We start from the raw sequence: 13,791 nt of genomic DNA, 5'->3' as shown, positions 1-13,791 counted from the left end.
AGATAAACACTGATATGCTTGCACGTGATAATAAAACCAAGCTTCTGACCGGTCAAAGGAAACATTAAAAGGCTCATTCATTTCATTTCACACAAAGTAAATATATACTACTACTTTGAACGCGACATGCATTGACTCGTAATATTTTTTTCCCTCTTTCTTTGACTAGATTCCATCATCACATTTAACAACATTCTAAACTAAAAATCAAACTAAGTTATGATAAGAAAATGGAAAAAAAAAAAAAAAATGAAGAAAAAAAACTGAATAATAATTAGTTGTATCGTGGAGATGATGATGATCACGGAGAAGCGAATTTGTAGTGTTTGTCGACAGCCACGGAAACATCCCATGTACAAGAAAGGCCTTTAGGGATGGTAACAAGATCACCTGCGCCAAACTCTACACATTCTGAAGATCCTTTAGTATATGCTTTAACTTTTCCTTTTAGTAGATAACATATTTCTTCTGCATCGAATTTTAATGGGAATTTCCCCGGTGGACAACCCCATCTACCAAAAACAAGCAACAAGAAGAAAAAAGAAAACACTAAGCAAATATGTATTACAACTTAATAGTCAAAAGAACCAAATAAATGGATTTCGTACTTACTTTGGCCATGACTTGATATTCAGCTCGGTTAACTGCGAACTAGAAGGTTTTTCAACAGTGATACTGAGACTAGATGCAGCAGTAGCAGCAGTACTAGTACTACTAGATTCATCTGATCCTGTAGCCATTGAAGTAGAAGAAGAACACAAGTAGGTTGGTGGAGGAGGACAAAATGAAATAGTAAACGGAAGAGAAAGATGGGGAGGGGTTAGGTTTGTGATTGGTGTGTGTGTATGTGAGCAGAAAGCAGCATATATATTTATTACAGGCACTAGCTAGGGGAGAGTGAGTGAGCGATATTTACAGTAAGTTATACTATTTTTCTACTGTTTCAGGTTGTTTTAAATATCCAATTTAATAATAATAATCAACTTATTTCGTCAGTGTTTCAGGGTGTTATTGTCAAACTTATCTGAATACAGTCCAACTGGAACATTCAACAGATATTTCAGTGATCAATGTGCTCGTCCATTTAATATATGCAGAATCCAGGTTGCCAACCTCATTGTAGTAGTTACAATTTACAAACTTGTACGCAGGAAAATACAGTCAAGAGTCTTTGAAGTTTATCTTACTGTCAGATTTGGATTGCATTTTGTTTTGTACTTCAGGTTGCCAACAGGCTCGGGTTACCTCTGCTCTGGACAGGATCTGGTGAAAAAGGCTCCCATTTATTATTATAACAATACACAGCAATCTTATCTGCATTCTCCATCATATTAAGCATAACGCACTACAAAAGCTAATGTATATTGTAAAAAAGGGTGTTTACCATCCTCGATGTTGTTCCACCCAGTTATGAACTTCACACAAAAATGAATTACAGCTCAGAGATAAAATTGCTTTTACATCCAGATACACTATTATATACTACAAGCTAATTTTCGTATATGGTAAAAGAATAAAAATTAAGACAACATAATGAATGGAGTAGTTTCTAGCTCAGATCATTCGGGACCGCTTTCAGTTCCACCACGACCAGCTCCAGGTGATTTTAGGATCCGTATAATGTCTTCGGCTGCAACATTTATGAATATAATATAATCTGTAACCAACTTTATGGTTTCTCTTAATGTACTATGCCATGTTGTATTCATCCTATTCAGCTGTTGCTGGTATGACTTTCACTCAGCACATAGATATCTCTGGCATACCGTTGAAAAGTCCGCAAACAAGTTTTTATCTTCAAGTTTTCCATATTTTTCCCCATTAGCTGATAGCATATATGTGAGGCAATTTCGGAGGATAGGAAGATATCAGATTTGACCACAAGTTTGCTAGTGGAAGAAAGAAATGCTCCCCATTCCACACCACTTCTTTCATACCTGAGCAAATTAATGAAGCGAGAACAATGAATAAAGGTGCAAATAGAAAATAAGAACTCTGGACACAAACTGAAGAGCAACCATGCATACAGAAGGGAGAATGATTTAGGTACCTGAGATGGGTACTAATTCAGATTAGAATCATACCTGAAACAGCTTTCAGTGATACCAATGATATGCTACAAATTGGTTCCTGCAGAACTTGTTTCTGAAGGGTTGACGCATCAAGATTATGAATGGACTTGAGGGATTCCACTAATATCTTTGCTGCATACCCAACACCAACTTCATCAGAAAAACTTAGAAGAGCATCTTCCAATTTGGAATCTAGCCATGCAGCACTACACTCTTCCAATAAAGCAATTATTTCCGCAGGGTTTGCTAGGGTTGATACTATCCATGGCCAGTACAGTTTTGTCGAGATCCTCACAACTTCAACCACTCTGTAAATTTCTCCAAGAGAAAGAATATATTGCTGACCTGTAGTATTTACAGGTTAATCCATAGAAACATTAAGTTATAACTGAAGACTGAAAATTTAAGGTAATTCCAGACAGATAAATACCTTTAGATTTCGATAATATTTGCTGGTTAACTTTCTTTTCCAAAGATTGCTTCCAAATGAAAGCACCATGCTTCAACTCTTGTGAACAAGCTGTGAGTATTTGAGACCACTTGGTAATGCAAGCGAATTGGTCTTCCATCGAACCCAGGGTCAGAATCTTTGACATTAAAATAGAATGCTCAAAGATCCCAATGGTGGAGTTCAAACTTTTCTCTGCCTAATAACAACATTAGGCCGATTAGATCAGTTGGAACCGAGACAAGAGATTCGAACCAACAAATAACCTAACGCCCAAACCTATTGCAATTCTACAAGATTGAACTACAGAATAACAATAATGACATTCAAAATAGATAAAAATATGATTTGAATTTCCCAACAAAATAAGGGTCTGTATGCCATAACTGGCCTCAACCAAAAAATACAGTGTCAAACGGAAATGGGGATTCTACTATGCTAGTCAATATTCCGGTTCTAACCCTATACTAACTACTAAGTGATCTAATCTATAACAAGTGATGCAGTAAAAAGTAATGTTTATGTGCTACATCACAAGTCGTAGCTAGGAAGAATTAGTACCGAAGGATGCAGTATTTAAGTAAATTAGTAAGGATATAAGTTTATCCCAATTTAAGGAAAAAAACACTTACTAGTGACACCCTACTCGACATATTAAATTCAGAGTCGAGCATTTGGATCACTGGTTCCTTCATTAGTACAAGCAATTCCTTCGTGTAACCTTTTGTAGGTTGACGCCCATCCGTGTTAACTGTTTCGGAGTTCAAACCCTCTCGGTGCAGTATCTTGTAAGCTTCCTGAAAGAGATAAAAAACAATCAAATTTTCGGGTAAGGTTTCGCGTGAAAAAGCAGAATCTCACACGAAAATTAGTAGCCTACATATTGTAGAATACAGGTTCTTAAAGTATCAAACTTTGAAAAGACAAAAGCAAATTCCTCAGTTGAAGTGATACAAATGCTACATGCTAATCCAACCAGAAAAGAGAAGACAGTTTTTTCGTCACTCAAAAAGTTCATAATAAAAATTAGATAATATTGGGTCTCAAAACACACAAAGTGCTGTCAGTTACCTGGATTTCATGTCGGATTTCCTCTGCTTTTGTATTGTCGCTGGAAAGGGCAGCAGCCGTTTTAGCTTTCTGCAAAATAAACCACACTTAGTTTAGTGAAACTAATAGATAAAGGTCATAAGGTAAATTAGACCAAGCTTCAACGCATCAACTAATAGATAAAGGTCATAAGGTAAATTAGACCAACCTTCAAAGCATCAAGATGATGAAGAGCAAGGTAGTAAGATTCCTCCTTCAATCTACGGTAAAAATCTATATACGTGTTTAACTTTGATTCAGTTGGGAACTTTCTAAGTGTATCCCCTGAATCAGTTTTTGAATATCCTTCTGATAATGCACCTTTGTCCCACGAGTTCTCAGCAAAATCATTGTTGCCATTCGCTTCATTAGCGTTTGCAAACATGTCGACTAAATCAAATCCATTTTGAGTAGCTCCTTGAGAAGAAAGCACGGGAGGCTTTGAGGCAGTAGAATTTTTTTGAAGTGGATCACCTGGACCAGATTCTACCTTAACCTCTGACAGCGAACCTTCAAAATCCCATGAGTTTCCATCAAAATAATCGCCGCCATTTACTAAATTAGAGTTCTTAGCTATTTGAACAAATTTATATCCATTTTCAGTGGCTTCTTGAGCAGGATTTTTCTGAAGTGCATCTGCTGAACGAGTTTCTACTAATGAATGTGAGGGTGCAGCTCTAAATTCCCACGCATCTTCATCAAAATCATCTTCTCCATTTGCTAAATCAGGGCTCAAGTTTGTTTGAAAAGAATCAAATCCATTCTCAGTAGCTTCATGAACAAATGATTTTGGTGGTGCAGCTCTAAATTCCCACGCATTTTCATCAAAGTCATTTTCTCCATTCGCTAAATCAGGGCTCAAGTTCGTTTGAAAAGAATCAAATCCATTCTCAGTAGCTTCATGTATGAATGATTTTGATGGTGCAGCTCTAAATTCCCACGCATTTTCATCAAAATCATCTTCATCATTCCCTAAATCAGTGCTCAAGTTCGCTTGAGAAGAATCATATCGATTCTCAGTGGCTTCTTGAACAGCAGGGGCATGCTCAGTCTGACTGTACAAGTTAGAAATGAGATCGTTGAAAACAAAATTTGAATTCCCAACCTTGTTGTGTAAACCATTACTCTGAGAGTTTGAAGGTTTATAAGAAAATAAATCATCACCAAATAACGAACCAGCACTATCTAGTTTAGCATTGCTAAAATTTGAGATAGGCGATGCTCCTTGACTACTCCTGGAGGTCGAAGGTTTATCTGCAAATAGATCTTCTTCACCAAACAAGGAAGCTGGAGAACCCAGCTTGCCATTGCTAAAATTTAATGCCGGCAGTGCTCCCTGATTGTCAATGGAAGTCAAAGGTTTATTTGAAGATAAATCTTCACCAAACAAGGAAGCTTGAGAATCCAGCTTGCCATTGCTAAAACTTGACGCAGGCAGTGCTCCCTGATTGTCAATGGAAGTCAAAGGCTTATTTGAAGACAGGTCTTCACCAAATAAAGAAGTTTCAGAATCCAGCTTGCCATTGCTAAAATTTAATGCAGGCAGCTCTGCCTGATTACCAACTGAAGTCAAATGTTTATTTGAAAATAAGTCTTCACGAAATAAGGAAGTTTCAGAATCCAGCTTGCCATTGCTAAAATGTGATGCAGGCACTGCTTTCTGATTATCCCACGACTCATATCCATTGGCCTGCAAATATAATAGAATCATCAAAAGAACTTCCTGCTGACAAACAAAACACTGGAAAGAACAGCCATGCATAAAAACTATGAATTACTGTGATTCTAATCTTATGCGGCTTTGAAGAATGTAAACGAAGATGGTAAAAAAATGTGTTATATTTTTTTTCCATGCTCAGAACATATCTCCTCCTCAATTTCCCACATGTCATCAAGGTTCACTCGTACACTTCTTACCTCATTTGTCGTCTATCAAATAGCAAGAGCATATCAGCAAAACATAACCAAAATCATAACTCCACTTATAAGAACATAATACTCACATGAAAAGCATCGGCAAACATGAGTTCTCTCCCTTGAACGCGAGAATGATCACCCATCTTCAACTCTTCCTAACACCCAAAACAAAACTGACAAATATCAGCAAATCATCATTTTCACAAATGCAAGTAACATGAACCAAACAAATCAAAAAGAAGCATCACCTTCTGCGTACTCGAGTAATTTGCAGCTCCAGTGGAGAAGAATGAATCCTGGAAATCAGCAAAATCTTCATCTGCAACCAAGTTGGAATTTCCATTTTCAACTCCAATATTCTTGGACTGGCTTAGAGGATCAAATGCAAAAATCCTTTCAGCTGTAGCTCCTCCACCCAACTCATAAACAAGTCCATTTTCCATCTCAGTTGGTTTCAACTCATTCGACGCTACAAACCAATCAGCACCTCCATTAACACCATTAGCATTCTCACTTGATTTAACCTCAGCCTTCAAAAAAGTAAACATTCACATATAAGATTATTCCCATGACACCAAAAACATCAAATTTCAGGTTAGAGAAATTATTAAAAACATTACCTTTAGCTCAGGGGAGCTAACTTCGGGTCTGTTGTCGACAGATGCATCTTTAAATTCCCAACCATCTTCATCATCATAATCATCATCTTCCAAATCCCCATTTTGATTTCCAATTTGATCCGCCTTCAAATTCTCCTCCGTCTTGATCTGATCAGATTGAGTATACAAATTGACAATAATATCTTTGATAGCAAACCCAGATCCAGAATTCGGTTCAATCTTCACTGGAGATTGTGTATTTCTACTAAAATCACCAAACGAAGAAGAAAAACCCTTCCTTTGATCAAATTTTTGTACCTCTTCTTCCTCTTGTTCTTCTTCTTCATCGTCACCAAAGAGTGATAGAGGTAAAGCTCCTTTAGGTTTTTCCCAAACAGGAGAATTAGAAACTGAATTCTTCCTCTCTAAATTCGGTTTACTAATAGGTTGAGTTTGAATGGGTTTTTGATCTGATAAACCCCCAAAAAAATCGAAGTTTTGAATTGGGTGTGTTTGATGATTAAGATCTTGTTTTGGAGATGAGAAATTATCAACGAAATCACCCCAATCATCATCATCATTATTATCAGTTTTGTTGGTGGAAATTTGATTTGAATTGGCTGAGTATGCCACGAATTTGAAATCACCGAAACCCTCATCCTCATCGTCATCAGCCATTGATCAAAGAACGAATGTGGCCAGAGAAAGAAAGAAAAGAACGAAAGAAAAGGAAAAAGACTGCTTTACAGTGAGATTTGTGTCTGTAACTCACGTGGGACCCACTAACTGCCAGATAGGATACCCTCTGTGCCGTCTTCATCTCGATAACCATGTCCATAGTCCATAGGGCTATCCATGCGGTCCGAGTCCGGGCAACTGAATCCAGTTTTTTTTTCTTTCCTTTTTCGTAGAACTCAAGTCATTGAAATGGCGAAGCATCTTACTTTGCTTTTCGTTTAAAGTTTTGGTTGGATCAAAAAAAACCTGGCTAAATTGGGTCCATAGCTACATGATAAAATAGGATCATTAGGCAGTAATTCATAGAAACCTCTTAATTAATTATTTTTTAATGACTAATTATTCCTGATTAATTAGTGTTAATTAGGGTGATTAGTGGTAAAATATCGTGTCAGATGTGAAATTAACTTGTGTTAATGAATAATCTGAACATCAAAAAATTTGAAATTTTGAATTTTTTTCAAGAACACCAACTCAGAATCGGTAATGTTGTTATTGGTATCAACCGATTGTAACCACAAAAACATACAGAGAATTTCTGAAACTTGCTTCTACCCAGAATCGGTTTATATGGACATGAAAATCAACTGATTATACAGAATCGGTTTATATGGGCATGAACATAAACCGATTGTGGATAAATTTTTATGTGTTTTTAAGCATCAAATAAATTAAAATTCATTATTGAGTATGACTTCATACTCAAATCAAGAAGTTGTACTCGTTTTGAAAACGAGTATAAAGTTATACTCAAATTAAGAAGGTGTACTCGTTTTGAAAACGAGTATAAAGTTATACTCAAATTAAGAAGTTGTACGCGTTTTGAAAACGAGTATAAAGTTATACTCATTTTGAAATCCAGTATATAGTTATACTCATTTTCAAAATGAGTAAAATCATGCAGAATTATTTTGGGTTAACCAGAATCGGTTTACACGATACATATATAAAAACCGATTCCTAACATTGCATAACAGGAATCTGTTTTTATATATGTGTCGTGTAAACCGATTCTAACAAAAAAAACACAGGAAAATTCCATACCAGAATCGGGCTATGTGGGGATTAACGTAGACCAATTCTGGTTCAATTTCCTCCAACCAGAATGTCAAATGAAATCGGTTTACAAGTGCATTAACGTAGACCGATTGTTATAAACCAAAAAAACTTTGATTTAAAAAAATTGGATTGTTTGAGTGATTACATGTTATTGAAACCTACTCTAGGGGATTGGGTTAATAGAAAAGTACATGATTCGAGCTAAAATGAAAAATTACCTATTCTAGTGAATTTGGTGATTATCAACAATTTTTTCATTTGATTTTGAATTCTTAATTTTGATGAAAATGGAAATGGAAATGAAAATGATTTTGATTTGATTTAGTTTTTTTTTGTTGTTGTTGTTGTTATTAGGATTTAACGAGGATAAATTAGTAGTATTAAAATTTCATAGAGGGAAAATGGAAGTTTCATCAAGCTTAGACACCCCTTATCATTCTCTTTGGGGTGGATGAAAAAATCCATAGGCCCCACTTAAGTGGTATAGGCCTAAATTTAACCAGGATCAAAAAGCCTCTATGGGAACTGGATTTTTTTCTTCTTAATTTTCGGTGTTTAATTACTTACAGTATTATTTGAACTAACGGTACAATTATCTGTAATAGATTAAATTTGTTTGTTTTATGGTCTTTATTTCCCAATAAAGGTCACCCAAGTTTGTCCATAGCAGATTTAAGTGTTCTAGCCTTCTTGGTTTGTACAGATAGAATTATCGATTAACCAATATTAAAAAAATTATGTTTTGTGTATTTGATTAATAGTGGAATCAGGTTATTCACATCCGTTATTTTGAAGTTAAGATTGAAGACTTTTCTTTTTGGTTCAGGTATTTGTGTTACTTCGTATAAACTTGATTATCAAGCAGTTTATCTTGGTAAACTTAAGACTAGTACAAGATTGGACAAACTATTTAGTTACATTAATTTGGTTGGGTAGATCTTATTCATCAAGATTAATTATTTTGATAATCATTTTCTTTGTTTAATCTTTAGACCGAAAAGAGTTTATTGATATAAACAAAATCGGAGGGAACATTATCTATATACCCTTAATATGAGTCCCATTGAAAAATACTTTTTCAAGAGTACAAAGCACAATTTGGCTAACACATCTTGTGTAAGTGGCAGTCAAGATTTATTTTCCCAAAATATAAATCCACGGTTGTGGTTACACCAGCGCAAATAAAGAAATTTAATTTCCATCGATTATTGCAAGTCGTTTCACTTATCCTCTCACGTATGAACTGAAGCATCCATGTAAAATCAAATCTCATTTGGTGGGCTGTATAAACCAAATTAAAATCCATTTCTCTTCTTCGGTGACGCAAATCAGGCATGATTCACTAATTTCCAATTTGATTTATTGTTCAGCCTCACTGGATTCATGGTGCCTCCCGCACACAAATTTCAATCATTTGTGCAGGTATTTTATCATCTAGGGTATTTGTGTTGAATCTCTGATGGTTTATGTTTGTATCATTTTTACTCGATTAGTTTTTCTATTATTGTTGGATAGATGAAAGCATGCATCTTTTGAAGCATGGGCTCCGACCCCCTCCCGGGCAGATAAGAAGGAAAGGGCTTCTAAGGCCTTAGTGAGATAGTTGAGCTTAAAGTAGCAGATCTCAAGCAGTGCCTCCTCGACCTGGATAGAGAGAATGTCTCCTGAGTCAAAACACACCACCCACCTTTCAATTCAAACTAACCCCCATGAGTTAAAGGAGGAGCGTGTTCTAGCAGCTTTCAGGGAGTATTCTACGTCATTTCTCCAGGAAAAATGTACTCGATATGAACAACATGCCCGGCGAAATAAAAACAACGTTAGCTCAACAACGAAAAGAAACTCGGTTAGGAGTTGAGCTACTGTTGAGCAGCTTGGGGCTGAATCTTCTTCCCGGGCCTATCCCTCGGATTCAGATCTGAAGATGAAAGTCGTGTCCACGAAATATTGAACCAATATGTTCCATGATATTTACTCTGGGGATGGCAGATTCATTGTTTGCATCGTTTTTCCTTCAGGGGAATACCTTAGGCTATCTAAAGCTATTGAGATTTATCTTGCAATCACAATCGGTGCTAAGGTAAAAAAAATCGGTTACTTTTATATATTATAGTGTTTAAGTAATCTCATACGTTTAGTCGTTGGTAATAAAATTGGATGATGATGGATTCTCATCTGTTTCTCTTCAAGTTCTAATTCATTGTCCCATATCTTCATAGATTATTGGTTTGGGTTGTTAATCATTTTTGCATATTTCCGAATTATACTTTAGAGGTATGTTTTCTTTGTCAATATCTTATTTTCTCCTCTTAAAGAAGAAAATGCTATGGGGGTGCACAATTGTGAAACAAAATGCATTAAATTACCTCAAAAAATCTTAGTTTACTTAAAGAGGATAAGAATTAACAACAATGCACTAACAAAATGCAGAGCTTTTTATTCTAATAGTCAACTTTATTGTACTGAAAATTGTGTATCGAAGTTTCAAATGAGTTTTTCAAAATTTATTTTGTAGGAGTTGGTCTTGGGATTATTATGTGCATGGTATCAACTGGGAAAGTTGAAATTCACAAGATGAATGAGGCTACTGAAAAAGCGGGGTCTAACAACACCACCCAATATTTCGCTTAGCAATCTGTATGGACAAACTCAAATATACTTTTAAGAGAATCAACAAGACTCAATCAATTAAAAGTATATCAACGAGTTTATATCTCTCTTCTTGATTTGATTTACTCAAGCAAGAACTGCGAGTTCTAATCAAATACAAGGAATAACTTGAGTGGTACCAAAAACCAATATCCAAGGATCAATCAATATCAATCAACAACCAAAGGTCGGATTTCCAATTGATTGATTCAAACGCACAACCTGTGTTATTTCAATTATATAAACAAATATAATGCGGAAATAGAAATAACACCGACACCATAAATTTTGTTAACGAGGAAACCGCAAATGCAGAAAAATCCCGGGACCTAGTCCAGATTGAACACACACTGTATTAAGCTGCTACAGACACTAGCCTACTCCAAGCTAACTTCGGACTGGACTGTAGTTGAACCCCAATCAGTCTCCTACTGATCCAAGGTACAGTTGTACTCCCTACGCCTCTGATCCCAGAAAAATACTGCGCACTTGATTCCCTTAGCTGATCTCACCCACAACTAAGAGTTTCTACGACCCAAAGTCAAAGACTTGACAATAAACAAATCTGTCTCACGCAGACAAGTGTATCAAAGGATCAATCTGTGTCCCACAGATAAATCCTAAAAGGTTTTGTTCTGTCTTTTGATAATAATCAAGGTGAACATGAACCAATTGATAATGCGGTCTTATATTCCGGAAGAACAACCTAGAGTTATTAATCACCTCACAACAATCTTAATCGTACAGTAGCGAAATAAGATGTTACGGAATCACAAACAATGAGACGAAGATGTTTGTGATTACTTTTTATATCTTGCCTATCGGAGGTATCAATCTCAATCCAATCAATTTGATTGTACTCGTACGATAGAAGATGCGAGATCAAATCACACAACTACGATAAAAGTAGTATCGGTCTGGCTTCACAATCCCAATGAAGTCTTTACGTCGTTAACCTAGTTTTAGAAGAAGAAAACCAAAGGTTAAAGGAGAACCGACTCTAGTATGCAAACTAGTATCACAGTGAGGTGTGGGGATTAGTTTTGCACAGATACTAGAGTTCCCCTTATATAGTCTTTCAAATCAGGGTTTGCAATTAAGTTACCTTGGTAACAAAGCAATCAATATCCACCGTTAGATGAAAACCTGATTTAGATTCAAGATAATTTTCTCAACCGTTAGATCGAAAAATTAGCTTGTTACACACACTTGACAGTGCACGCTTCTAGGTTTGTTAACAATAGTTAATCAAAATGTTAACCATATGAGCATTCCATATCAACCACGTTCTTCTTCACCATAACTAGTTCAAATGATTTCAAATGAACTAGTTAGAGAGTTGTTCAATTGCAAGGAAATCTCATGTACTACACAAGACACAGTTGAAGCAAACATGATTTGATTCAATCGAATCGGTTCATGAACTTTTATATCCACGGTTCGCAAACTTCATTCCTTAGTCTTTTTAAGTTTAAGTTCAGAAATCATCTTCAGATATATAACCTTCTCAAGTTCCCAGACTAGGTTCGCGGACTTAAGTTACCGGGAACAGTTTACAAACTCCAGAAGAAATTCTCGGGTATGAGAACTTCGCCGGTTCGCGGACTGTGTTCGCGGACTTAGTTTCAGGCAAGTAGTTTGTCAACTCAAGCAGAAATTCTCGGGTTTGAGAACTTCGGCTGTTCGCGGACTTAGCTCACGCCATTCTTCCGGTTCTCTTGATCAACAAAGTTCGCAAACTTTGGTTCAAGGAATAAGACTTATACATAAATGTGTTTCCACAACAATGCTTATGTCTACCATTGGTTATGTAATCTAAACTCTCATTTCTATCATTGAAACATTCTTAGAGGACGTTATATAGTTGTTACACCATTTCTCGTCAAAGAAATTTTCAAGATGATTGAAACATATCATGACTTTCGTCACATGGTAAAGATAAACTTGGTTAAAGCGAAAAACTTACCAACTCATATTTCGAGATATAGATAGGCGAGGTATACTCAGCTCGAAATACCAAATGTATATAATCAAAGTCTATATATATAGCATACGACTTCTTGTCTCAAGGAGTAGGAGATAGAGTAGATAGACTTTTGAGTGATAGATAAGTTCAAGTCTTCATATACCTTTTTGTCGAGAAGTTTCACCGGTTCCTTGAGTATTTGTTCTACTTGTATGATGAATCTCCATGAAGTCATTGAGCTCAACTATACTTTCTATCCTAGTCCGAGACTTAGCTATAATATACTAAAAATAAAGACTTATAGTTTTGATCACTAACATTGACAAACATGCTTGAGATAGCAACGCATGCGAGTTCGACCGAGCAATGCTCTAACAATCTCCCCCTTTGTCAATTTTAGTGGCAAAACTATCAATACATATGGAATACAAAAAAGATAAAGAAACTTTAGTAGCTCCTATTCCACATGTCTAATCTTCAACATTCCTCGAAATCTTCGTCACTTCCAAGTACTCCAATGATCCCAAAGGTTGTAAGTTTAGCATCACCGCTATTGAATATCCGTAGCTATAACAATGAGAAAACATAGTTCTCGATCATTGTTATACAGTGTCATAGTATTATTACACAGTGTCAAAGTTTAATTGTATCATAACTTCAACAATAATACTATGGTGATATGTATCACTCCCCCTTAGTCAATACTCCATCTCACATTGAAACCACTCCCCCTTACACAATGATCCGAAAACCATATGTATTTGTAGTGTGAATTACATATTAATTATCCCCCTTTTTGTCAATAAAATTGGCAAAGGTACAAGAACGGGATCATAATGAAATTTCCTAGAGAGACATTTCATGACAAAAAGAAAAAAAAAATACATACCAACTAATTTAGATGCAATCATAAAGCCGAATCTAAATGCATTCATCAAGGAGTTTAAAGATACAAGATAACCCTTCTAAAATTCCACAGCCACACACCCCTCAAGATATGACCATTAAGCACAAGTTCAAAATAATTCTTCTCCATTTGATGTCATTCCCGAAGGAACAACAAGAACGGCCTTAATTTCGAAAGAAAAGAAATATTTTTTATTGGACACAAAAAACCGTGAGAATAATTTCCTATATCCAAAAACTCAATCAAATTAATCACAAGTAAACCTATGATTAATTTAATCGGAATACGCAATCAAATTAAACACAAAAAGTGATCAATTTAATTGATTATGCTCAACATAAGAGAAC

General features: G+C 35.7%; 2 protein-coding genes across 2 annotated transcripts; both read right to left on the bottom strand.

Annotated features, from left to right (window-relative positions):
* Positions 1-60: 60 nt before the first annotated feature.
* On the bottom strand, positions 61-941 carry LOC113336645. The gene is made up of 2 exons (XM_026582293.1): positions 613-941; positions 61-512 (listed from the first exon to the last, which is right to left on the bottom strand). The coding sequence occupies exons 1-2, from the start codon at positions 738-740 to the stop codon at positions 302-304; spliced, it is 339 nt and encodes a 112-aa protein (XP_026438078.1). The 5' UTR covers positions 741-941; the 3' UTR covers positions 61-301.
* Positions 942-1,264: 323 nt separating this feature from the next.
* Positions 1,265-6,836, bottom strand: LOC113336929. Its single transcript, XM_026582643.1, has 9 exons — positions 6,147-6,836; positions 5,775-6,056; positions 5,613-5,681; positions 3,779-5,299; positions 3,592-3,660; positions 3,153-3,317; positions 2,503-2,719; positions 2,085-2,417; positions 1,265-1,937 (listed from the first exon to the last, which is right to left on the bottom strand). Exons 1-9 carry the CDS (start codon positions 6,801-6,803, stop codon positions 1,822-1,824), a joined length of 3,429 nt encoding a protein of 1,142 aa, XP_026438428.1. The 5' UTR covers positions 6,804-6,836; the 3' UTR covers positions 1,265-1,821.
* Positions 6,837-13,791: the final 6,955 nt, after the last annotated feature.

This window comes from Papaver somniferum, unplaced genomic scaffold (assembly GCF_003573695.1).
Source record: "Papaver somniferum cultivar HN1 unplaced genomic scaffold, ASM357369v1 unplaced-scaffold_154, whole genome shotgun sequence".
Lineage (NCBI taxonomy): Eukaryota > Viridiplantae > Streptophyta > Magnoliopsida > Ranunculales > Papaveraceae > Papaver > Papaver somniferum.
Note: the sequence above shows the minus strand (reverse complement) of the source record. Positions and strands in the feature narration are given on the sequence as shown.